This window comes from Dunckerocampus dactyliophorus, chromosome 2 (assembly GCF_027744805.1).
Source record: "Dunckerocampus dactyliophorus isolate RoL2022-P2 chromosome 2, RoL_Ddac_1.1, whole genome shotgun sequence".
In the NCBI taxonomy this organism is placed as follows: domain Eukaryota; kingdom Metazoa; phylum Chordata; class Actinopteri; order Syngnathiformes; family Syngnathidae; genus Dunckerocampus; species Dunckerocampus dactyliophorus.
In genome coordinates this window covers 16668269-16692377 of record NC_072820.1, presented here as the reverse complement: position 1 = coordinate 16692377, position 24109 = coordinate 16668269, and the positions used below count along the sequence as shown (strand labels likewise).

General features: G+C 37.8%; 1 protein-coding gene across 3 annotated transcripts in view; it reads left to right on the top strand.

Moving 5' to 3' along the window:
* The window catches only part of sntg1 (syntrophin, gamma 1), a 78838-nt gene that overhangs the window by 30093 nt on the left and 24636 nt on the right, over positions 1 to 24109 (top strand). For all 3 annotated transcript variants that reach the window (XM_054758956.1, XM_054758948.1, XM_054758939.1), the window contains 10 exons: positions 1162 to 1203; positions 1367 to 1469; positions 4378 to 4460; positions 6086 to 6216; positions 9437 to 9566; positions 14099 to 14137; positions 15981 to 16097; positions 16480 to 16551; positions 18346 to 18498; positions 18631 to 18723. In XM_054758956.1, the coding sequence (XP_054614931.1) occupies positions 1162 to 1203; positions 1367 to 1469; positions 4378 to 4460; positions 6086 to 6216; positions 9437 to 9566; positions 14099 to 14137; positions 15981 to 16097; positions 16480 to 16551; positions 18346 to 18498; positions 18631 to 18723 (963 nt within the window). The remainder of the gene's footprint in view (positions 1 to 1161; positions 1204 to 1366; positions 1470 to 4377; positions 4461 to 6085; positions 6217 to 9436; positions 9567 to 14098; positions 14138 to 15980; positions 16098 to 16479; positions 16552 to 18345; positions 18499 to 18630; positions 18724 to 24109) is intronic.

Below are 24109 nucleotides of genomic sequence, written 5' to 3'. Positions count from 1 at the left end.
TGATTTATTAGTTAACATATCCGTGATAATGAAGTCGAAAATTCAAAGTGCAATGTGGCGAGGGATGACTGTACATGCAAAGAGCAAAACGTTACATGTAAAATTTAGAAATGATTTCACTTCACAGACATACTGAGCTTGTACCTCTTTGGAGTACGGTCCAGTTACTGGCAGAATAAAAGGATATTAATATGCGCTGATGTCTCATTTTTATGCCAATGTTGGACATCCCTAATAATAATCCCTTGAAGTTTGAAAATGATTGTAAATTTTGCCCAGCAGAGCCTAGATTATTATTAACAAGTAGCAACCAATCTGACCTTTTATCTCAGCTACATTGTGTCAGGCAGCCTTTAAAAAAATCAAGAGGATTCTTTCTTTGGCATATTTTTAGTATTTATATTCTGACAACACTGAACTAGCAATGTCAGCTTTGATCTTAGCTACCTTACGTTCTTTCTGACAGATGTCTTTCAAAATCAGTAGGATCCTTGGTTTGACTTTAAATAACGATCCCTTAAAATCTGCAAAAGATGGTTTTAGGAATTACTGCCAACAGATGACTTTTTTCAGTTATCGTTCAAAATCAATTGGGTTGTTTTTTTCTGCATAGAATATTCTTTTTTAAAGTCTAAAAACAATCTTGTGTCAGATGCCCCTCAAAATCAATAATCAGTTCTTGCTTTGCCAGTGAAGCTATCTCAAATATACAGTACTTTAAAATGAATATCATTGTTATGGATGATTGAGCTCAGACATAGAGCATTTACATTGATTTGATGTGACCTAAACTGCTTATGCCATATATTGTGTCAAACCCTTGCCGGAATACTGAATAATAAGCCCTCAAAATGAAGCTTTAATTAAGAAAACAGTTTGAATTATGACCTGTCAAGGCAAATATGTAGTCACAACAAATAAAAGTCCTAATGACAATAATATTGATGTAACTTAACAGGTTCGCTTCATTCCAAAAAGAAAAGCTCTCCTTGCGGGTGATTCATCATTTATCAGCCATAAGCATCAAGTTTTGTATTGATGGACGTAAATTTCCTGCTCACAGTTTTCAGTGCTGGCTTCATTAATCATGTAGCAGGCTGAGCTGCCAGCAGCAGCAGCAGCGGCACTGTATTTACACTCACACTGTGCTGTTCTTTGCAGATAAATGGAATAAACGTGAGAAGCTATCGCCACGAGGAAGTGGTAAGCTGTCGGCTGCTATCAGCTTTTTTGATTTGCATCTTTCATACGCATAAACTCCGGGTTTCATACATTTTTTGAACAAGTCCTTTGTCATGACTTTATGCAACAACTTGTCACCAGAAACTCCTGCAGCATGAATAATAAACATTGTTGTGTCTTCCAGGTTCAGGTTTTGCGGAACGCTGGTGAAGAAGTCACGTTGACTGTTTCTTTCCTCAAGAAGACACCAGCCTTCCTTAAGCTGCCTCTGTGTGAGGATTGCACGTGTAAGTAAATAAAAAATACTGTAAATATACCAAATATAAGATGAGGTTGAATATATTTTCCCATGTAAAAAAAAATATTTAGCATATTTCTTAGCTGCTCAACATATCACGTCATTTGATGACTCTGATTCATTGATCAGCATTATCTTAAAATGGACATCATATCTGCTGGCTGTTGTTTGGCGGGTTAGCAGGTGTTGTACGTGCTTTTATAACTCGGGTGCTGGTGTGTGCTTGAGTGGTAGTAAGAAAAGCTCTGGCTCACTTGTAGAGAAGTCATTTGGTACCACCTGCTTGCCTGCATGTATAAATACGGTGTTTCCCATACATTCATTTATTTGTGGCAGCCCGCTCCAATTAAATTTGGAGCGCCAACAATAGATTTGGAGCTACCTTTTTTTTTCTTTAGATTTGGCGCTACCCTCGCTCACACATACAGTACATTATAATGAGACTGTCTGCGCAACTCTGCTTTTTAACACGCCTCGTACACACATACTGCATCTGACTTGCTTCCAGACTATAAGCTGCAACTTTTTTCACACGCTTTGAAATCTTCGGCTTTTACAATGATGCGGCTAATTTATGACTAAAAGAACTACAGTTCCAATGATGCTTAGAGTGCAGATTCAGGGAGTAGTGAATTGGAGTAGTAAAGTGGATGCTTATATTACATTTTGAAGTCATATGCAGCGATGGTGTTTTGCTCTGACAAATCTTAAGTAAATTTGATCAAGTGTAGAATTACTACAGCTTCTGCTTGGATTGCTTGGACCGCGGCAACTGTTGTACTCCGATGAAAACATGCGTCTCACATCTCATTCATTGGCGCGAACAAGTGACGCTGGGAACACCGAGTATAAATAGGATTGAAAGGTTCATAGTGTCAAGTGCGGCCTGTACAGTGGTGTGAAAAAAATGTTTTCCCCCTTTAGCAATCTTGCTTTAGTAATCAGTGCTACTATTTAGGTGGAGCTGCATGACAGTAGTTAATTGGTTCCATGATAAGAGAACCAATTAAACAGTCAAACATCTTAAAATTTTGATCAGGAGTATATCAAAACCAGAAGACAGAAAGTTGCTCATAAACACCAAGCACATCTTTGTAATGAAACCATAACAAACACAGTATACCCTATTGTCACCATCCAATTAAACACATATCTCTACATTTTGTGAGATTGCCACAAAAAAAATATGTTGGTTTTTGCCTCATAACCACACAAAATGTTCATTTCATTGGGCCACGACACAATATGGTATGTAATATATATGGCTTCTTTATGTCTGTCTGTGAATGTTTGTCCTGATACTACTTAGTTGAACAAGATAAGAACATCAAAAGAACATTCAATACAGTGCATTTTTGCAGTAGGTCCTTAAAAACAGCATCAAATGAGAAAGTACAAGAAAGTAGGTGAAAGTACAAGTATCCAGTAGGATACATTGGTGTCTTAGTTTTTCTATGATATCATCAGATAAACAGAAAGTTTAAGCCCACGAGCAAACGTGTTGATAATTAAATCGTAATGGAAACTATGCTGTTGTTGCTACAACATGTACATAAACATTTTGTGAGGTATCCACAAAGAAAATTCATTTTTGATGTTTTTGGGCTAAAAACCACATAAAATTTGGGGATACGTGCTTTTCGTCGCACTGCAACACAATATGATACTGGATAGTGGATCCTCGGTTAGCGTTCGCCCCGATTTGCAATTTTCAGTTTAATGTCCAAAATTAACACCACAATTTGGCCTTGGTTTGCTTAAATTTTGTGGTTAGCGTACAATATGGCACTTGTCTTGTCGTGTTGTTAATATAGTGCATGAGTCCACCTGTGTTCTTAATGCATTTTTATAGACAAAACGTCTTTGCTAGCATCCTATTAGCTTGCCAGAACTTGTAAACAGGAACCAGAAGTGAGCTGCGTTGCCCGTCTATGTCATTAGCGGTTCACTCTCAAAAATGTTAACATAAAACATGTTTGTATTGTTTTACAATTAGAGTTTTAAATGCATAAAACAATTCATATGAATTTTGTGGCAGCAAGATAAAGCACAAACACCACCTTCGTGTTTTATTGTGAGTTAGTTCTTGAATTCAGTAGTGTTTGTCACCTTCTTTATAAATGCTGGCACTTGCAACTTACTTTGGTTCCATTTTGGGTTCCAGTATTGAAATGAGAAACACTTTTGAATTCAAGAAACAACTCATGGCAAAACAGGAAAGTGGTGTCTGTGTTGATCTCGCTGCCACATGGTGTCTTTGATTACAGTCACATCAAGAATCACATCTTCAATGAAAGTAAAAGTAACCTTAAATGTGCATTTATCCCTTTCATTCATCATTTATATGCATTTAGGATCATTTTATGCATGTAAAACCCTAATTGCAAAACTATAAAAACGTGTTTTGTGTTAACATTTTTGGCTGTCTGGAACGGCTTAATTGGATTTATATTTTTTTATGGGAAAATTGATTCGGTTAGCGTCCATTTCGGTTAGAGGCGGACCTTCTGGAACAGATCAATGACACTAACCGAGGTTCCAGTGTATAATATATTTATGGCTTCTTTATGTCTGTCTGTGAATGTTTGTCCTGATGCTACTTAGCTTAACAAGATAATAACATCAAAAGGACACATTCCACATGTCAAGTGACTCAACTATAAAGTAAAGCAAAATGACAAAAGTCATTGTGGTGCTCTTGATTGCTCTTGCATTGGAAAGCTTCATCCTGTCATCAGACTTGAGAGCTTTTATAAAAGCCTTTCATAAGCCTATATAGGCCAGGTTGACTGGACGGTCGACTGAATACAAATTGGCACAGAACAGCGGAAGCCTACCAGAAAAAAACTGTTTTTTTTTATTCACAGATTTATCATAGTTTTTTTTTGTACTTGCAGGCATCCCCAGTGACCAGAGCAGTGGGACCTCGTCTCCTTTGTGTGATAGTGGCCTGCACTTGAACTACCATCCTAATAACACGGTACTTTCTGTCATCAATTCAGAGTTGGTGCATGCTGATAACTGGGAAGGAGGTTTATGTATTAAGCCTATTTCCACTCTGCAGGATCCATTAGCCATGTAGTAAACATATACTATACTGAAGAAGTGCCATTGTTATTTTTCTCAATTTTTTACAGATAAGGTTTTTTAGCATTTGCAAACAATAATGGTGGCATTTTTGCAAAACTTTTTGGAAAATGTTTTCAAATGCTTGCCTTTCTTCAAAATGCTCATGCTTACAAACAGCCAAAATGACATAGTTTTTAACTGAAAATGGATAAAACCGTTTTTTTTTTTGCTGCAGATTCATAAAAAACAGCGTTGCACTCCTGTTATAGAGAAGATATTTGACTAGCAGTACAGTGGAACCTCGGTTAGCATGTTTTTCGGTTAATATAAAAAATGTATTATTTGCGTATATTCTCCGGTTAGTGCAGAGGTGGACTGGGACAAAAATTTGGCCGTTGACCTTTGGCCCACTACAATATACTGTGCGCATATACTGTGCCAGCTCGCCCCACTGATGTACATACAAACACACAAGTGGCATGTGGAACACTGAGTGTAGGTAGGATTGCAAGGTTTATAGTGTGTCTTTCTATGCAAATATCCTATGTTACAACATGGACACCTTTGGTGTATAGACAAGTGCAGCATATGTTTGTCTTTAAATGTGGTGGGTGTGGCTTATCTTCAGGTGCATGGAATTTACGGTAAACAAAACACGAAGATGGTGTCCGTACTGTCTCACTACCACATCATGTCTTTGGCAACAATCACATCTTCAATGAAGTAAAGTAAAAGTAAACTTAAATGTTCATTTATCTCTTTCATTCATTATTTTCATGCATTTAAATGCATTTTGAATTGTTTTCTGCATGTAAAACAAATTGTAAAACTATAAAACTGTGTTTTATGTTAACATTTTTGGCTTTCTGGAAGGGATTAAATGGATTTACATTATTTCTTATGGGAAAAATGTTTTCAGTTAGAGCACGTTTCGGTTAGAGCCGCACCTTCTGGAATGGATTAATAAAGCTAATCAAGGTTCCAGTGTATATTTCTAAAAACAGCGGAGTGTTCCTTTCATATTGAGATTCTTTGACTAGCATTTTACGGTAGGTCCTTAAAAACATCAGAGCGATCCTGCTATATAGAGGATATTTTACTATCATTTTGCAGAAGGTTCATAAAAATAGCAGAGTGTTACTGTCATATACTTGTAGAGTGTCTTTGACTCGCATTTCTGCTGTAGGTCCTTAAGAGCGGCACACTCTTGTCATGTCGAGGATCTTTGATTATCATTTTTGATGCAGATTCCTACAAACAGCATGGCTTTTATATAGAGGATCTTTGACTAGCATTTTTGCTGTATAATCCTAAAATCAGCAAAGCATTCCTTTTACTATCGATTATGTGCGGCAGATTCCTCAAAACAGGAGCGCATTCCGATCATATGGAAGATCTTTGACTCATGTTTTTGCAGTCACTCCTTAAAAATAGATGAGCACTCCTGTCATATTGAGGCTCTTTGACTAGCATTTCTGCAATAGGTCCTTAAAAAAAAAATCATGGTCATGTTTTCGTGTTTTGGTCCTTCGGCAGGACACACTGTCCTGTTCGTCGTGGCCCACGTCCCCTGGGCTCCGTTGGGAGAAGAGATGGGTGGACCTCCGACTCATACCACTGCTGCACTCTCGCCTCTCTCAGCACATGCCAGGCTCTGATGTGTGCAGGTAACAAAGAGCTACTGTTACATACCTACAGAAGCCTCATGTTGTCTTTTTAGCATAAGTTGTCACCATCTGCTTTTGGGCAGACATATTAAACACACACACTGTTTGATTTGTTGAGCCATTAAGCTGTGCTTGGATACATTTTCATGAGTGCTACCACTGCAGTATGTATGTGCATTGACTCTTAATGGAGCACACTTGTTTATTATATGTATTAAGAACTAAATCTGCCATTCTACTGGTTTGGCTTTAATTGAAAATGAAGCATGAGAATGAAGATTAACTATTAAATTGCTGGAGATGAGTTAAGAGAGATTGTTTGGCATGATAGAAAGCCTGTAGACTTTAGCTCGGTTATCAAAATGGGTGCAGACTACTGTACACTCAGACATCAATGATTTTATATAATTGTTTTGTTTTTTTTCCTCATAAAAGAATAGCATGGGTGTCTGAGGATACAGAGCTGTAATGAACCATTTCCCTTTTTCCAAAAACAAATATATTAGGCATAAAATGTAGTACATTTAACCAGAAATTACTATTTTGATGCGTTTTGATCAAAACAAATATTTTGAAATTAGTATTATTTATTTTATCATTATTATTATCATTTAAAAAATCATAAATAGAAATTACATAAAAAGTAATAGATAAATAACTTGAAAATACTCAAAGATGCTTTCCAAAAAACGTTAAAAACAACAAAATAAAGCACATTGAAATGTAATGGTTACCAAAATTAAGAATCAACAAAAAGCAATTCAAAACAAGTATTTAAAAACTATGGAAAAGAAAATGAATACTAAACATGCATTTAAAAAAGGTTTGAGTGGTTTGTGTTGTTGTAGTCTTTCATACTTAACTACAATTGCAAAGCTAAATATAAATATAAAAATCAGTAACCAGATTCGCTTTCGTAATAACATTATTCAGGACCCATCAGCTATTTCAAACATTTTTTATCGGCACTTTACATCGGCTGGCAGTTCCTGTGTGTTCTCAGCATATACTTCCTCTACTAACTCTTCCTGAAACAGTTCATTTTCTTTTTGTAAAATACTACCTGCTGAAGTTCAGTGTACAATTAATGAACTAAAGGATAATTGTGGACTTGGGGAGATTAAATTAATTAAAGTAATGATTCAATTTATTAAACTTGCGGCAAATACTTTATTATACCCACTTTGCGATCTGTTCAATCTTTCACTTTCAACCTGTGTTCTCCCTTCTGCCTGGAAATGTGCTATTGTCACTCCACTCCATAAGGGAGGAGACCCACATGATATCAACAGCTACCGTCCAATCCCCATCCTCTATAGCAAAGATTTTTGACAAATGAATTTTCAATCAACTATCACAATATATCACTGACTACAATATTTTATCAATCTGGTTTCAGACCCAATTTTTCAACAACCACAGCTCTGTTAAATTTCACTAATGATGTGTATACCTCCTCTGAAAACAGCAAACTCACTGGCACAATATTTCCTGACCTAACTAAGGCATTTGATATTGTTGACCATTATTTATTACTTGATAAACTTTACTCTATTGGTGTCTCTCAAGAAGGATTATTTTGGTTTAATTCATATCTTCATAATAGACGACAGTGTGTACGTTTTAATGGACATACCGTAACTCTGACTATGCAATTCTTATGACGGGAGTACCACAAGGTTCATCCTTAGGACCACTTCTTTTTTCTATTTTCATTAACGATCTTCCAAAAATATGCTCTAATTGCCATGTATACTTATAAGCTGACGACACCATAATTCATTAATCTATTGTTAATAAATCTATCATTGAAAATACTTTGCAACATGAGCTCACCTCAGTTCAAAGGTGGTTCTCATCAAACAAATTAATTCTGATCAAAAATAAATTATGTTGTATGTTGTTTGTTACCAGACCAGGTATTGGTGGTGCCTTAGATCTAACCATTTCTTTTACTGATACTTACCACTTGCACAAGTCACCTCATTTGAATATCTTGGCCTCTGGTTCGATCCTTTGCTTTCTTTTGAGTGTCACATTGAATCCATCACAAAGAATTTAAGTCGTAACCTAGCCACACTCTACCGTTCTATCAATTGTTTTAACTTTCATATCAGAAAAAATATTGTCTGTAATATGTCAGTAATATTGTCAATTACTGTATTACTTCCTATTCTGGACTGTGCTGACATTGTTTATCAGAAAACTTTTGAAACATATCTCCAACCCCTAAATGTCATTTACAACAGTCTATACAGATTTATTTTAAGGTGCCCATATCGAACTCATCACTGCTCCATGTATGAATCTTTGAACTGGTTACCTCTCAATAGAAGAAGATATTACCACTGGTTCCAATTTACTTTCAAATGCATTCTCTTTAACTGTTCATCTTATTTCAAACAATATTCAATCCCATTCACATCCTGTCAGACACACTCAGCAACCTTTTTTCCTTGTCCCTAAAACTAATAAAGAATTTGGCAGACGTGCTTTTAAATTTAAAGCTCCGTCAGATTGGAACTCTTTACCTAACAATATACGTATAATCAATTCATTTAGCATTTTCAAGAGTTCCATATTTTGTTTTCTTAAAACATCATGTAACTGCTTTTTATGGTTGTATTTTATTATGGTTGCTGTTGTTGGTATTGGAATTTGTTGTTCTGTGGACGGCGTAGTAACGGTGTGACATATTATTGATGCTTTGTGTGGTACTGTGGGCTTGTGGGAATGATGTGGAGGTGGGGTGGTAACTAAGAGTCTGTGTTTGCTGTTTGTGATTGTGTTGTATTGTATTGTATTGTATATTTCATGTTTCATGTTGGACCCCTTGAAAATGATATGGTTCATCTCAAGGGGCTATCCATCAATAAATTTGTGTTCTATACAGTAAAGAGATCATCTAATGAAGTTATAATCTAATAAACTATCTAATAAACTATTTGATTGAATGACATGTGTCATGTGGGCGGAGTTACAATGCACGCGATTAGTCTGGGCTCTTGTGTACATACATTTATTGCGATAATGACCAGAATAAATCCCGATTAAGACATTACACAATAATCTATAATAAAGTATGGGTCCATATTGAAAGATGTCCTCTGAAAGCATCCTCATGAAGGATTATATCCCATTATTTGTATTTGTAGGTTCAAAGAGCTGACCATAAAGTTTCCTGTCTTCATCCTATTTTGTCCTCCTTTGTCTTTCCAAGGAAAAATGCTTTCCAGGTCATTGCCGTGGACGGTGTGTGCAGTGGTGTGCTCCAGTTCCCCACAGCCGAGGACTACTTGGACTGGCTTCAGGCGACAGGCAGCAACATCTCCAATCTCACCAAGCACAACGTGAGCGTAAAGCAATCGCTGCCTTTTTTTTTTTTTTTTACTTCCCATTTCCCATGTGAGCCACTAATGAGATGTGTAGCGGTGCAACAGTCCGCTTTTGCAAATGTCACTGCATGATATAGACACACCTTCACGTCCAGCTCATAATGCAGTAACAGCACACGTGTGTTTGCAATGAATAAAATGAACACCATAGTTTGTCTAGCCCGAACTAGCAGGGCGGCCTCTAGCTCCTTCGCTCTTGCTCGTACCAGCATGTCCTCCATTCTTTTACGCTTCCACCCCGGCTTGAAGCGAATGAAAACGAGCTTGTTAAAGTGCAGTACAGGCACTGTAGGAAAAAAAACACAAAAACGAGATGTGTAATTATTAAGATTGTGTGTATGTGTGTGTGTTTGTGTGTGTATGGGGGGGAGGGCTGAGGGTGTCCTCTGGGAATAATGGAGCCTCAGTTAATTGGAGTGGACGCAACATTAAACGTAACAGCGATGACTCACAGCCAGCATGGCCTGAACAACTCAACACTGGGTGGCCTTTTGCAAAGGTGTGCGAGTGACAAATGTACAACACACTCCGATCAGTGTGTGCATGTTTCATTTTCTTCTTTTCCCACACACACACATCTTCTCACTTGTATTTAAAGAGCTATTGACACAAGGAGTTTAGGTCATGGTGAGACGTCAGTGCTGTCACCATGACAACTAAAGCGCTGTCCTCTCCATCCATTTGTTGTTCTCAACCCAGCTTCCTCGTTTGTTGTGCTGCAGAAAGAAAGAACACTGTTGATTTTGAAAACTATCCAACATTCCTACTTAGAGTATACTGTATGTTTATGGAAGAACCCTATTGATTTTATCCTAATGGAGGATGGCTGAGCTAGATGAGGTGAAAAGTCAAATGATCCTAGTCACCTCTTTACCCTTCACTATTCAATCGTCAAAACATCACACATTTTTGTTCTTATATCCAAGGAAGAACTCTATTGATTTTTAAATGAATGGGCAAGGTAGTTGATGTTAGAGGTCAAATGCTGTCAGCTAGTTTTTACCCTTTCAGATATTTTTGTTCTGCATCAAACGAAGAATCCTGTTGATTTTCAATGATGTATGACACCGGAAAACTGAGGTAGCTGAGGTCAAAGGTCAAAACATTTCAGGCCAAATTTGATCTAATCCTTAAATGTTTACATATTTATTTTCTGTATCAAAATATGAACCCTACTGATTTTGAGTGATGTTAGACAAAGGTTTTCTGAGGTCGCTGAGGTCAGTTCGGCTACATTTTGATCCTGAAACTTTCACTTTCATTTTCTTCAGCAGCAGAATCCTATTGCTTCTGAATGATTTATGACACCTGATGACAATTTTGTTGATGACAGTTGTGAATGCTGTTGTGGTATGATGTGAAAGGTCAAACGAGTACCTTGTGGCATCTCTACCCATGATTCCGTTTCACTGGCATCGAAGTTTCAAGAATTTTTTATGTATCTAAGCAAGATGACGATTAGCTTTGACTGACATCTGACACAGGACGGTTGGGGTGGCTGAGGTTAGAGGTCAAAAAAGTACAGTCATGGCCAAAAGTTTTGAGAATGTCACAAATATTAATTTCCACAAAATCTGTTGCCTCAGTTTTTATAATGGCAATTTGATTACACTCCAGAATGTAATGAAGAATGATGGGCAATGAATTGCAAAGTCCCTCTTAGTCATGAAAATGAACTTAATCTTAATCTCCAATCTCCACTGCATATCAGCCCAGCTGACATCATGTCAGTGATTCTCTGGTTAACATAGTTAGAGTGTTGATAAGGACAAAGGCTGGAGATGACTCTGTCATGCTGATTGAGGTAGAATAACATACTGAAAGCTTTAAAAGGAGAGTTGTACTTGAAATTGTTGGGTTTCCTCTGTAACCATGGTTACCTGTAAGGAAACACATGCAGTCATCATTGCTGAGGACAAAAAGGGCTTCATAGGCAAGGATATTGCTGCTGTTAAGATTGCAACTACGATAATCATCTTAGATCATCAAGAACCTTCCTTCAATAACAATTTCTCCCAACCATCAAAGAACAGCATGATGAAGCACCTTACCATAAGGCAAAAGTGACAACTAACGTCTCAGGGAACAAAACATCGACATTTTGGGTCCATGGCCAGGAAACTCCTCCTCAGACCTTAATCCTTTAGAGGACTTGTGGTCAGTCCTCAAGAGGCAAGTGGACAAACAAAAACTCTGACAAACTCCGAGCATTGATTATGCAAGAATGGGCTGTCATCAGTCAGGATCAATGTTCCCTCTAAGGTGCGTGCCTGCGCATTCGCACACTGCTTTAGCATGCTCCACCTATACAGCGCACAAAATAAAATCCAACCTCAACTGTAAATAAAATAAACACATAGCAGTTTATTCTGTACTATATTGCAATGCAACTGTGTGAGTGACAGGGCACAACATATGACACAATGATGAACACTGTCCAGCCGATGATAAGATTCTGTTGGTACATATGTACTTACGCAGCCAATCAATTAATTTACATCAAGTTACGTAGTATATGATGCTGTTTTGCAGGTTAACGTATAGCTAAGGGGACAACGGAGTTAGAGATAAATGCTGTTTGCTAACCAGGTGGGCTGTACCACATCCACTCACCAAGCCAAAGTAAAAAAAAAAAGCAGTTCTTTTAAGGTGGACTGGCTGTCGGAGTATGTGCGAACAGAAGAACAATAAGTGAATCTGGGTGAAATTGTTCCTTTTTTGAATGAGGATGTTCTGAAAAACATGCTGCAAATCCAAAGAAGCAAGCCAGTTTTCAGAGTAAAAAGTGTGGACTGAATGTGTGGCTTAACTGCATGTAGTACTGGCGTGCTTTTATTTGATGGCCGAACTTGATGTAACTATCAATAAAAACGCTTGTAATTATGCTTCAGTATATCATAGTAAGTGTCTGACAAAAATATCTGAAAACACTGAAGAAGCTAACTTTGCAAAAAAACAGTACTTTTGTAATTCTCTAAACTTTTGGCCATTACGGTCCATAATCGCGGTCACCTTTTTGACTGCCACTATATTCAACCATGCTTCCATTCCTCCATTTTCTATACTGCTTGTCCTCACCAAGGTCAGCGGTATGCTAGAGCCTATCCCAGCTGTCTTTGGCCGAGAGGTGGGGTACACTTTGGGATGGTCCTAAATTTGTATTCATTTTTATTAAGAATCCTATGGATTTTGAACACAATTCATCTCAGGGTGACTTTGATGGCTCCAACGGGAGATGAAGAGCCAATCAATGTAAACTTGTTTCTGCTCAACACTTCTTTGCTATGGGGAGTTTCTCCTTGCCTCTGCCACCAAATTGGCATGTTTCGAACTTAAAAAAGACACAACAAGCCTCGATTGTGTCATAATGAGCTATATATTTTCAGGACCAATGTAAGACATGACGTGCTATAGGAAATGCCATGGTGTGAGGCAGGAATGACTAGGTTTCCTGCACACGTGTGTGGGTGTCTCTGTATCTCAAATGACTGCAATTTGTATGACTGTTAGAGAAGTGTATGAGGTGATGTGCTCCGAGATAACAGTGGCATGTAACTGCAGCACTTATGTCTATTGCTCCATTTTTACCATACAATGAAGTAGAGTTAGCACCTTTAAATTGGACAGGATATTAATATGTGTCACCTCTGAGGGGCATTAAAGACAGTTTTCCGTCGGGTAAAAAAGGAGATTAAATTATGATTATTATTTTTATGTAAGTGATCAAACTGCCTTCTCTGGTGTTATCAAATCTTTTTAACATCCAGTTTGGATGGCTTCATTAAATGTTGCGCTCCCAATCCATCCATCCATGTTCGGTGCCGCTTATCCTCCTTAGGGTCGTGGGGGTATGCTGGAGCCTATCCCAGCTGACTTTGGGCGAGAGGCGGCTGGTCTGGTCGCCAGCCAATCGCAGGGCACATTCACACTCACATTCATACCTTTAGATACAATTTAGAGTTGCCAATTAACCTAACATGCATGTAATCATGCCAATCATTCCGGTTTACTCTGGAAACCGGAGTACCCGCATGGCGGAGAACAGACTCCACACAGAGATGCCCAACAAATATAATACATTCAAAAAATATCAAATAGTAGCAATACATATGCTATATGTTTAATTTAATTGTAATACTTTATAATTATTTATTTAAACATATGCTGGTTGGCACTTTTCCAAAAGGAAATAATGGAATAATCTGTTCAATAAATAGTGGCCATCATAAACCCTAAATTAGATGTCCAGGCAATGTTTTAAGTCACATTTTAGCATTCTAAAATGTCATACAGCTGTAAAAATAAGCCAACTACTGTGTATCTATAAATCTGTATCTCTAGATAGGAAAAGAGTCACGCTCTCTGCAACATGCAATTTAAGTTAGCATCTCCGTTTCTGATTCTCTGATTATGATCGCACTTCATGTTTTGTTTGACTTTTGAGGCATATTTGTCCCTGACTGACTTGTTTATGTTGTTATCGACAGGTGAAGAAGATCAACCGCAATTTTCCAGTCAACCAACAGGTGAGTGTGTGTGCGCTTCAAAAGATGATGTTTTCATAAATGTATTTTATGTTTTTTCATAAGTGAAAGTGAAAGCAGGTCATCCAGTCAGAGAAAGGACACGCTTCATCTTGCCGAGTGTTGCAACCTCAGCTAAATGTTTGCATCATAATCCTCAGAGAACGAATAAGAATACAACTTCATTGCCTTCAGTCACACTGTGTGTGTGTGTGTATGTGTGTGTTAGTAAATTAATTCATTCAGATTGTACTCACATGAATCCACATGACAGCTCAATGGACAGATGGTCTCAAATCTTTCAGCCGCTGTTTTTTTGTCTGCCGTCAAGCATGTTGGTTTTATCTGGTCTGTTTTAATGAGGAATGATGGTCACACTTGATGTCTTTTTACAACGTTTGTACTTGTCACTTCTTTCCTTTCAACAAACACCCTGCCGATGCCCCCCCACCCTTCACCCCCCAAGCAGGCTCCCTTCATCTCCTGAAGACTGTCACGGCCCCTATTAGCACTGTCGCTTCATTAGCATTTGAACTTTGAGTCAACTGTTCAACTACTTATTACTGAAAATGGTGGTTTCTTTCAGTTCAAACTGATTCGGTTAGAGGACGTTTCAGTTAGAGTCGTATTAATGATGCTAACCATGGTTCTACTGTATATTTAAAGATAAAGCAGCAGGCATGTCAGCTGTCTTTTTCGGTGACAAAGCCTATCATTATCATTATTATACATTGCAACTTTACGCTCTTTTCTCAACTTTACTTGTTTAATTGTATATTAGAATGTGATGCAGACCAATAAAAAAAATCTGCTGGCCGCACTTTGGACATCCCTGCATTACATGATCTGACCTGGTACACATGCTAGCAGTAACATTAGCACACTTCCATTACATGAGCTGACCTTGTTAGCATTTGCATCACACTTCCATAATTTTATCCGAGCTGGTACATATTAGCATTAGCGTTGTGCTTCACTAATTTATCTGAGCTGGGACCCGTGCTAGTACAGTAATCCCGAATTTATCGCTGTTAATTGGTTCCAGAATTGACCGCGATAAGTGAATTTCCACAAAGTAGGATTCTGTCTTCAACTATTTTTGTAGTTATGGCAAAGAAAACCTGTTTATGCTTCTAAATACATTTTTAACATTATTATAGCCATCTAGACATGAAATAACACCCATATCATCACCTTTACATTTGTATTATTCATTATAGTAGATATAATCACATCAGAGAAAATAAGCTAAGTTAAGTTAATTTAAGAAAAAAGGGAAAAGTTTACCTTGCAGGGGAGTAGAATCGATGGTGGACAGGAAGTGGGTGCAGAGTTAGAGTTTTAGCTTGTTGTGGGCTATGACCGCAACAGTAACCCCTGTTATTATTATTATTATTATTATTACATAATTACTGTTCCTGTTGAGAGATAATTTAAACCTGCAATAAAAGCCGGTTGTTCAAGTCTGGTGCTTCATTGGTGGTCTCACCGAACAATTACTGACACCTAGTGACCAATGTAGAATACTACATTCACAAGTTATGGTATTAATGGCTTATACTTTAGTGCATTTAGCCATTTTTATGCTTGGAAATGCTTTATTTGGGGGAAAGAAATGTACAATTTGCTTACATATGCATATTTTTTGACTATTAAGAAGCTGTAGTCATTTTTTAAAAACCACGAAAGAGAGATGAAGCGATGTTCAAACCGCATTGTAGTGAGGCGTTACACTTTTTATCTGTTAGCATTAGCATTACATTTCTTTGTGTGTTATAAAAATCACTTGTAACATATTTTTCTTGTTATTAAATCTATCGCTTTGCTCCATGTTTGGATTGGGCAGATCATCTACATGGGCTGGACTGACGAGAAGGAGCAGGACTCCGTTCAGGACCGAATGTACTCATCAAAGTTTCTCGCTTTGAGGGGTTCCTCTCTTTTTAAGTTCTGCGCTCCCCCGGTAGGCTTTCATTCACATTGTTTATTCATTTATTTTTATCATGGCAGGAAAAGGAAGGAGGCTCCCAGTCATTTGTGCTGCATTGATCTATCCAGCGATTGATAATCATCATCAGATGTGTTTACATTGAGGCGGCCATCTTAAGTGATTATGACAAGCGGCATAAGCTATCAACGTAATGGAGATGTGCAAAGATGGATAGATAAGTGCTATTGCTGGTTGCACTTGATGTATATGGAGTATGCTAATGTGAATGGAGGCTGTGCATTGTCATGCCTTTATTATTGAAGACAGTAAGGACGTCTCAGTGTGAAGTAGCAAGCTTTTAGAGGCAACACCCATCAACAAACATTCATTTTACTTAAAAGTGTTTCATTTACAGGTGACAACATGGGACTGGACTCGAGCAGAGAAAAGCTTTACTGTCTATGAAATAATGTGCAAGATTTTAAAGGTAAGTCTCCATAATAAACGGACATAACAGCAGTCCAATTCGTGTGTTTCAGAGTCAAACTACCACTCATGTTTTCAAACAAGCTAACCACTGTAAAACATTCAACAAAACAACTAAGCAGGGTGGCTAGTTAGCAGTGGCACTGAGTTACTGTGACTCAGATGGGAAATGACCAATTATAGTACCAGCACCTAAAAATTACTGTATTTTGAGGAAGGTTACCATACATACCCAATTTGATGCTGCTAAGGACCATCTGCTACAGTAAAACGTCACCACATACTGTGTATAGTATAGCTTATGATGTAGTTTTACCTTTAAATAAACTAACAGGTCCTAACAAGGTCCTGTGTCATAAATATTTTGAGACGTAATTTGTGAACACATTAGGAGGAAACTTTCTTTAATCCACTACTGGCAATGTTGCTGTTCGTTTTCCTGCCTTCCCATGAGACTGTGCACAACAGGATGTATCTTTTTAGTGTTTGCTAATGGCCATGTATTGAGTGGGTCAAATTATCGTACATTATACAAGTTTTGAAATTATTGATCATACATTGTACAGAGGGTGAAATTATCATACAAATATAATAATTATTGTGCATCTCACTACGCTGACTCACAACTAACAAAGCACTTGCCAGTAAATCAGCGGCTAATGTTGGGAGCTAGCAATGACACTGAATTACGCTGTATTGCAGGTATCGATGTACAGTAGAACCTTGGTTAGCATTATTAATTCATTACAGAAGATTTGACTCTAACCAAAACCGATGCTAATTCAATAAGAAATTAATCAGTTCAAAAAAGGCAAAAATGTTAACACCAAACATGTTTTTATAGTTATACATTTATAGTTTTACATGCAGAAAACAATCCAAAATGCATATAAATATATATAAATGAGAAATGAAGGGGATAAGTGAACATTTAACGTTCTTTTTACCTTCACTGAAGACATGACTGTTCCCAAAGACACTATGTGGCACCGAGATCAACACCTTTCCTCTTCAACACCACCAGTTGCCATGAGTTATTTCTTGAATTCAACAGCTTTTTTTACATTGGTTTTGTAGATTTTACACCAAAAAATTAAATATATGGTTTTAGTTTCCAATCAATAACAGAAATTAACAGCTTAGCTGTTTTTTACCCATTACCCATAACTTAAAAGCTCTGTGGCTGAATTTCAGCCCGCTAACCTTTAAACTGAGCAATCAGTTTTTGTCTAATGCACAATGTTTACCATAAAAGCCGGTTAAAGTTTTAGATAACAACATAACGGTGCCGTTAAAGTTAACGAACGGTCGGTTAAGTGTACTTAACCAGCGGTTAAAAAATAACCGAGTTTTGAACAACCGGGCCCAGTTCTCCAACCTTAATGTAATTTTAATCAGATTACAATACTGATTTACTAATTCTTTAGTTCAGTGCGAAACAAAACTTTTTTCATACCTTTATTTTTTTTTTAGGCTCACAGGGAGAGAGATTAAGCTAATGGAAATATTTTAGCATGCTATTCATTCCTTTGTTTCTTTTTTTTCAAAATAAAACCCAGAAATACATACAGACATGAACCAAAGATACAAAATGTTCAGAAATGAATAATAATAAAAGTTTAACCCTTCCTAGGTGGGTTATATAAGCAATGGCAGTGAATGACTCCATCACAAATGTGCTAGCCAGTCAACGTGTAGCTAGTGAGTGTAGTTGATATTAGCAATGGCACTAAAGTACTAAAGTAGTGGCTAAGGTAAATTTGACCCTCACGGCGTCAGCTATGTGACTCCTCAGGACAACGACCTGGTGGACAAGAGAAAGCACTGCTTCAGTGTGCAGACGGAGAGCGGCGAGGACATGTTCTTCAGCGTGGAGCTGGAGTCGGAGCTGCTGGTTTGGGAAAAGGCCTTCCAGATGGCCACTTTCCTGGAAGTGGAGAGGATACAGGTGGGCGACTCAGAGAAAGGATTTTCATCTTAGCGCCAGGCTCCGGTTGAAGATTAATGACACTAGCTAGCGGGAGAGAGAGTTTTTTGTGGCCTTTGCTTAGCTCACAGCTCTCTTATCTTCTCTACGCAGTGTAAAACATATGCCTGTATCATGGAGAGCCACCTTATGGGACTAACTGTTGACTTCAGCATGGGCTTTGTGTGCTTTGATGCCGCTTCCAAGGTGAGTGAAGGACACCATCACTGCCATACGGAGGCAGAGGTAAGCTAATGCTGCATCCCTGAACAATAGAAAGTCTGAAGGTCGCTATGAGTGGCCGAATCTGGATGGTTTTAGTTCAGGAATGTTTGTAGTAAAATGTCTTGGTAAAATCATAGCAGGGCATGGTATTCTGCTTGTCGCTATGAATGACAAAATCGAGACAATCGAGACTGCTAAGGGTCGTTCAGCAGTAAAACATTTGCTCATTGGATGTATACTGCCTGAGGCTATGAATGACAAAATCGGGTCGAAGAATGTTTGTAGTAATACATGTTAGAATAGTCAGGACAGCGCATGGTAAGCTGGTTGTTGCTATATGACAAATTCCGAATTGACTTGGTTGAGGGACTTTTAGCAGGAAAACACGGTGGAGTATGATAGTCCAAGTTTTTCCTACATGACAATGGATAGTCTGCTGCTTGCTGCTGTGAATGATCCGATCTGAATAGATTTGGTTTAGGAGCTTTTGAAGGAAAACACTTTGGAATCGTCACGAAAGGCTGCTTGTCATTATGAATTATCAAATCTGGATAGTTTCGGTTGGAGGCCATACAAAAACAAGTTGGAATAGTTGGAATAATCCACCAACTAGCTAGATGTTGGCATTCTCCGGTGATTTCGTGTCAACATTTGTAAAAAGGGTGACTGTTGCAATTATTCGATTAGATTCAGCATTAGAACCCTACCCTTCTCTTTTCAATATGCCTCACACACTGGTTAAACACTTTTTTTAATCAATTTCCTTTATTGGGAGACATTTCACAGGTGGCGGCACAACAGTGAAATTGAAAAGCTACTTCCAGAGTTCCATTTTTCCCACTTTTTTCCCTCCACACAAGCTCACCCCAAACACAGGGACATTACAAATTGTGCATCTGATTACAGAAGTGAAAATAGTACATTACAACAAAATAATGACAATGACACATACACACATAAAATATATATATGAAAATAAATTGAATTAAATTACATTTTAAAGATAACAACACATAAATAATTAAATAACCTGAACAAAATAAATAATACAATAAATACACTTAAAAAAGGGGGCAGGGTTCAGTCAGGCCTTGGGGTCAAACATTCAATATGATTTAAAAAAGGTCTCCACGTTTTTTCAAATGCGCTCATGGAACCATTGAGGGAAAATTGAAGCTTTTCAAGTTTAATGTAAAGTAAAACCTCCCCTCTCCACCTGTTATGTGAAAGAGGCTGAGGAAGTTTCCAGTTGAGAAGTATGAGTTGTCTAGCCAGCAGAGTGACAAAGGCAAGGACAGTTTGCATGGATTTAGATGCAACTGGTTGCAAGGGGTCACCAAACAAAGACAAAAAATGATCTGGGGAGATATCAGATCTATATGCTATATTAAGTGTATTAAAGATTTCTGACCGAAATGTAGCAAGTTTGAGACAAAACCAAAACGTGTGAAAATGGTCGGCTGGAGATTGTTTACACCTGGTAGTCATATTAGGGTAGATCCGAGACAATTTTAAGTTGGTATAATGAATTTTGTGCACCACTACACTGCAGCAGGCCATGTCTTGCACAAATTGAGGAAGACTGAACCAACCGTAATACTAGTTGTCAGTAATCATCCGGTGGTTCCTAGTTCCTGCTCCCAGGACTCCTTGGGGATGGACGATTGGCTATCACTTGTTACTAATAAGGCCATAAATAATAGACACCGCTTCTGTTTCTGGGGGCAACTGGGAAATTTGGGGTTTTGAGTGCGATTAAAGTTCCTTATTTGAAAAAAGCAAAATAAGTGACAGTTGGTCAAATCAAATTCATCTGCTAGCTCGGAAAAAGACATAAAAGTCCCATGATTGTAGAGGTCTTTCAGTTTAGTTATGCCTTTGTCAAACCACCTCAGAATGGTTGAATCAGTGCATGAGGGCAGAAACAGGTGATTGTTAATAATGGGGGAGAGGTCTGAGGTCCAGGCTCTTCCTAACTTGAATCCAAATTTTGACCGTGTTGCAAGTTCCATGTCCACACACAAGGGGCATGCTTTATCCACTGCGTTGTTAATCCAGTACAAAAGTTTGTGAATATTACAAGACCAATAGAAGTGTAGAAGATTGGGCAATGCCAGGCCACCTAGAGCCTTGGGGAGTTGTAAAACTGTTCTTCTAATGCGTGGATTTTTCTTACCCCAGATGAATGAGCTTATTATTCATTAAGCAATCTAGAAAAGCACTTCCTAATAAGCACCGGAATATGAGAAAAAACTATACAAATTTTGGCAAGACAACCATCTAAACCAAGTTCACTCGACCAACGAGGAATATCGGGAGACCAGACCACCTTTCAATGTCTAATTTGCATTGTTCCATGAGAGGAGAGACATTTTTGGAGAAAAGTCGGTTTATAGAATCAGTTATATACACTCCCATATGTTTTAATCCATAGCATTTTTGAAAGGAAAGAAAGAATGTGGTATATTTTTGGCATACGAATTGAGGGGGAGGAGTTTGCTTTTGTGGAGATTGAGTTTGTAACCAGAGTAGGACCCAAAATGGAATTAAAGCCAAATTTCTGTAAAACAAAAAAGAGGAAGTGCCACTCCACTCTATCGAAGGCCTTCTCCGCGTCCAATGAAATAATCACCTCTGATGGATTCAAGATAGGCGAGCAGATGATATTAAACACTTTTTAAATGATAAAATGTATAAGTACTTAACGCTAATGAATGATAATGTAAGATGACTGATGAACAGATGGAATCAGAGTCACAGTGTAAGTTTCACTTTTGCGTCTTACATCAACTATGGTATGTTCAAGGACTGCCGAACAAAGTCTCAGCGTTTGACGAAAAAACATTATTAGTGAAGCATAAGGACATACACGTAAAAATTGTGGGCTTTTTTAACAGTGGGACATGTATGCTGTACATTTGACCTGTTATCACGTACACTGGAACCTTGGTTAGCTTTTTTAATGCATTTCAGAAGGTCCAACACAAACCGAAATGTACTCTAACCAAATACATTTTTCTCATAAGAAATCATGTAAACCCAATTAATCCATTCAGAAAGCCAAAAATATGAGCATTTTATAGTTTTACGATTATAGTTTTGCATGCAGAAAACAATTTTAAATGCCTATAAATGACGAATGAAAGGGATAAATGTACATTTAATGTCACCTTTACCTTGACTGAAGATGTGATTTTTGACAGACGGTGAGATCATCACAGACACCATCTTCATGTTTTGCTAAGAGTTATTTCCTAAATTCTGTAGTGTTTCACTTGCAACCTTGTTTGGCTCCATTTTGGTTATTTTGTAGTCGTGATCAAAAGAAAAGCAGAGACTTGTGGCGTAACTGTGTTAGTAAACAAAGAACTCAACCGCTGATGATGGGCGACAGAGATGACTTCCAGTTCCTGTCTCCATTTTATTAGCAAGGTAATAGGCTGCTGACGAGGACATTTTGTGATAAAAGAATACATTAATAAAACTGTTGTACTTACACAGTGTATTAATAACGACAAGACGTGTGCTATAGTGTACGCTACCTGGAAAATGTTTGTGAAAACATTTTGGACGTTAACCCCAAAAAAAAAAAAAAAACAAAAAAAAAAACACGGGAACCGGGGAGTACACTAACAGAGGTTCCACGAGGTTTTTTTTTTTTTTTTACCAAAAAGCTGTGAATTTTCATGGTCGTGAATGCTGAATCGTGAACGTACTGCTTGTCGCTATGAGTTACAAAAGCTGCATTTTTCTTGTTTACATACCTAGCAGTCTTGTATGCAACATGGCGTCTTTTTTCTTTAGTGTAGCTAACTTTAATGCAATGCATGCATTTCGGGACTGTGGGCACAATTGTTTTAAAAACGCATTATGTAGATGAGCGGCACACAAGCACGGCCATATTGTTTGGATGTTTTTTGGCCCCAGCTTATGCAAAAAAAGCCACAATGTCTCCCAAGGATGACATAGTGTGCTGTAGATGTTGCCAGCATATTGTTTACACATCGCACACAGGCCAAATGACAACGGAAGAGGTGGGAACTCCATAATGAACACCAAGTATACCACTGTGTGTTTGTGTGTGTGTGCAGTTTGTATTTAATTGCTACTTCCACAAAATCAACTGTTTAATTCCTGCTAATGGGCGCACAAACAAAGGACAGAACCACCAGCTCAGCAGAGGTCAAATCTTCCTCTGGGGAATTCACCTAAAGTCTTATGTTACAGTCACATTTAACACACTTAGCTGTAGCTCCAGGTTGTTGTAAAAACACAAAACCATAACAATGGAAACTGTCTTTTTTCATTTTCTTTTTCCATTCATTTGTTATAATAACAAATGAGAACACCATCTAACTTTGTCTTGGCTGCATACCATTCTTAAAGGCGATGCCAGTAGTGTACTCTTCCTAATGGATGAAAAGCACTTAGTGTTGATCTGTTCAATAAATTAAGACATAAAAGATAAAATATGTGCTTCTACATTAATCAGCAGATTACTCCGTACTGCATTTGTACTGCATGTGACGTTAGGACACTCCCATCGGTACCAGGAAGTCCTGTCCTAGCTAAGAATACAGGCCTGACATGGACTGCTGTGTCCATAGAAGATTCTAGATAATACTACACTATTTTTTTTAAAGGTTAGCAGAACCATCATGTTTGAGGTAATTTAATGGAAAAACTCGATTAAAAAATCTGGATAGTTTCTTGAGGGCTATTTACAGTATTTTGCTGGAGTAATTAAGAAAATGCATAATATACTGTTTTGGACTATTACTACAAAATCTAGACAATTTTGACTAAGGGCAATTTGTACTAAAACATGTTGGAATAGTCAATAAAAAATAATCACGACAGTGCATTATATGCTGCTCAGCACTACTGCTATTACGTGCCGGTGAATATTCTCATTCATCCAGGTCATTGTATTCTCAGGGCATTGAATCGATCACAACTGGACTGTTACAAAATGTTTTGTAAGACAACTTCAACAGTCCGGTGGCGATAATAATGTTGCTATAGCTTGGTTAATACGCACGTCACATTATATGTACAGTATAAATGGAGTGTTGTTGGCGTTATTTGCAGACTTTTTCAGACAAGTGTATAGACAGAAGGAGTAAGTCCCATACGTGCAGTAATGAGCTGTCTCTTTTTAATGTTTTTATATCTTTACAACGCACAGAAAAGAGAAAGACATATGTGTTCATGTCTCACATAAGGATTGTTGATGATGGGCAAAACATTTTTTAAAGTGCAGTTTTCCTTTAAGCACCAAAAATAAAATGGGAAGTGTCTTACATGAGTGTCAGATTAGGTGAAATGGGAATTTGTGGCTGTTCTGTTGCGGTTTTGCGGTTTTCTG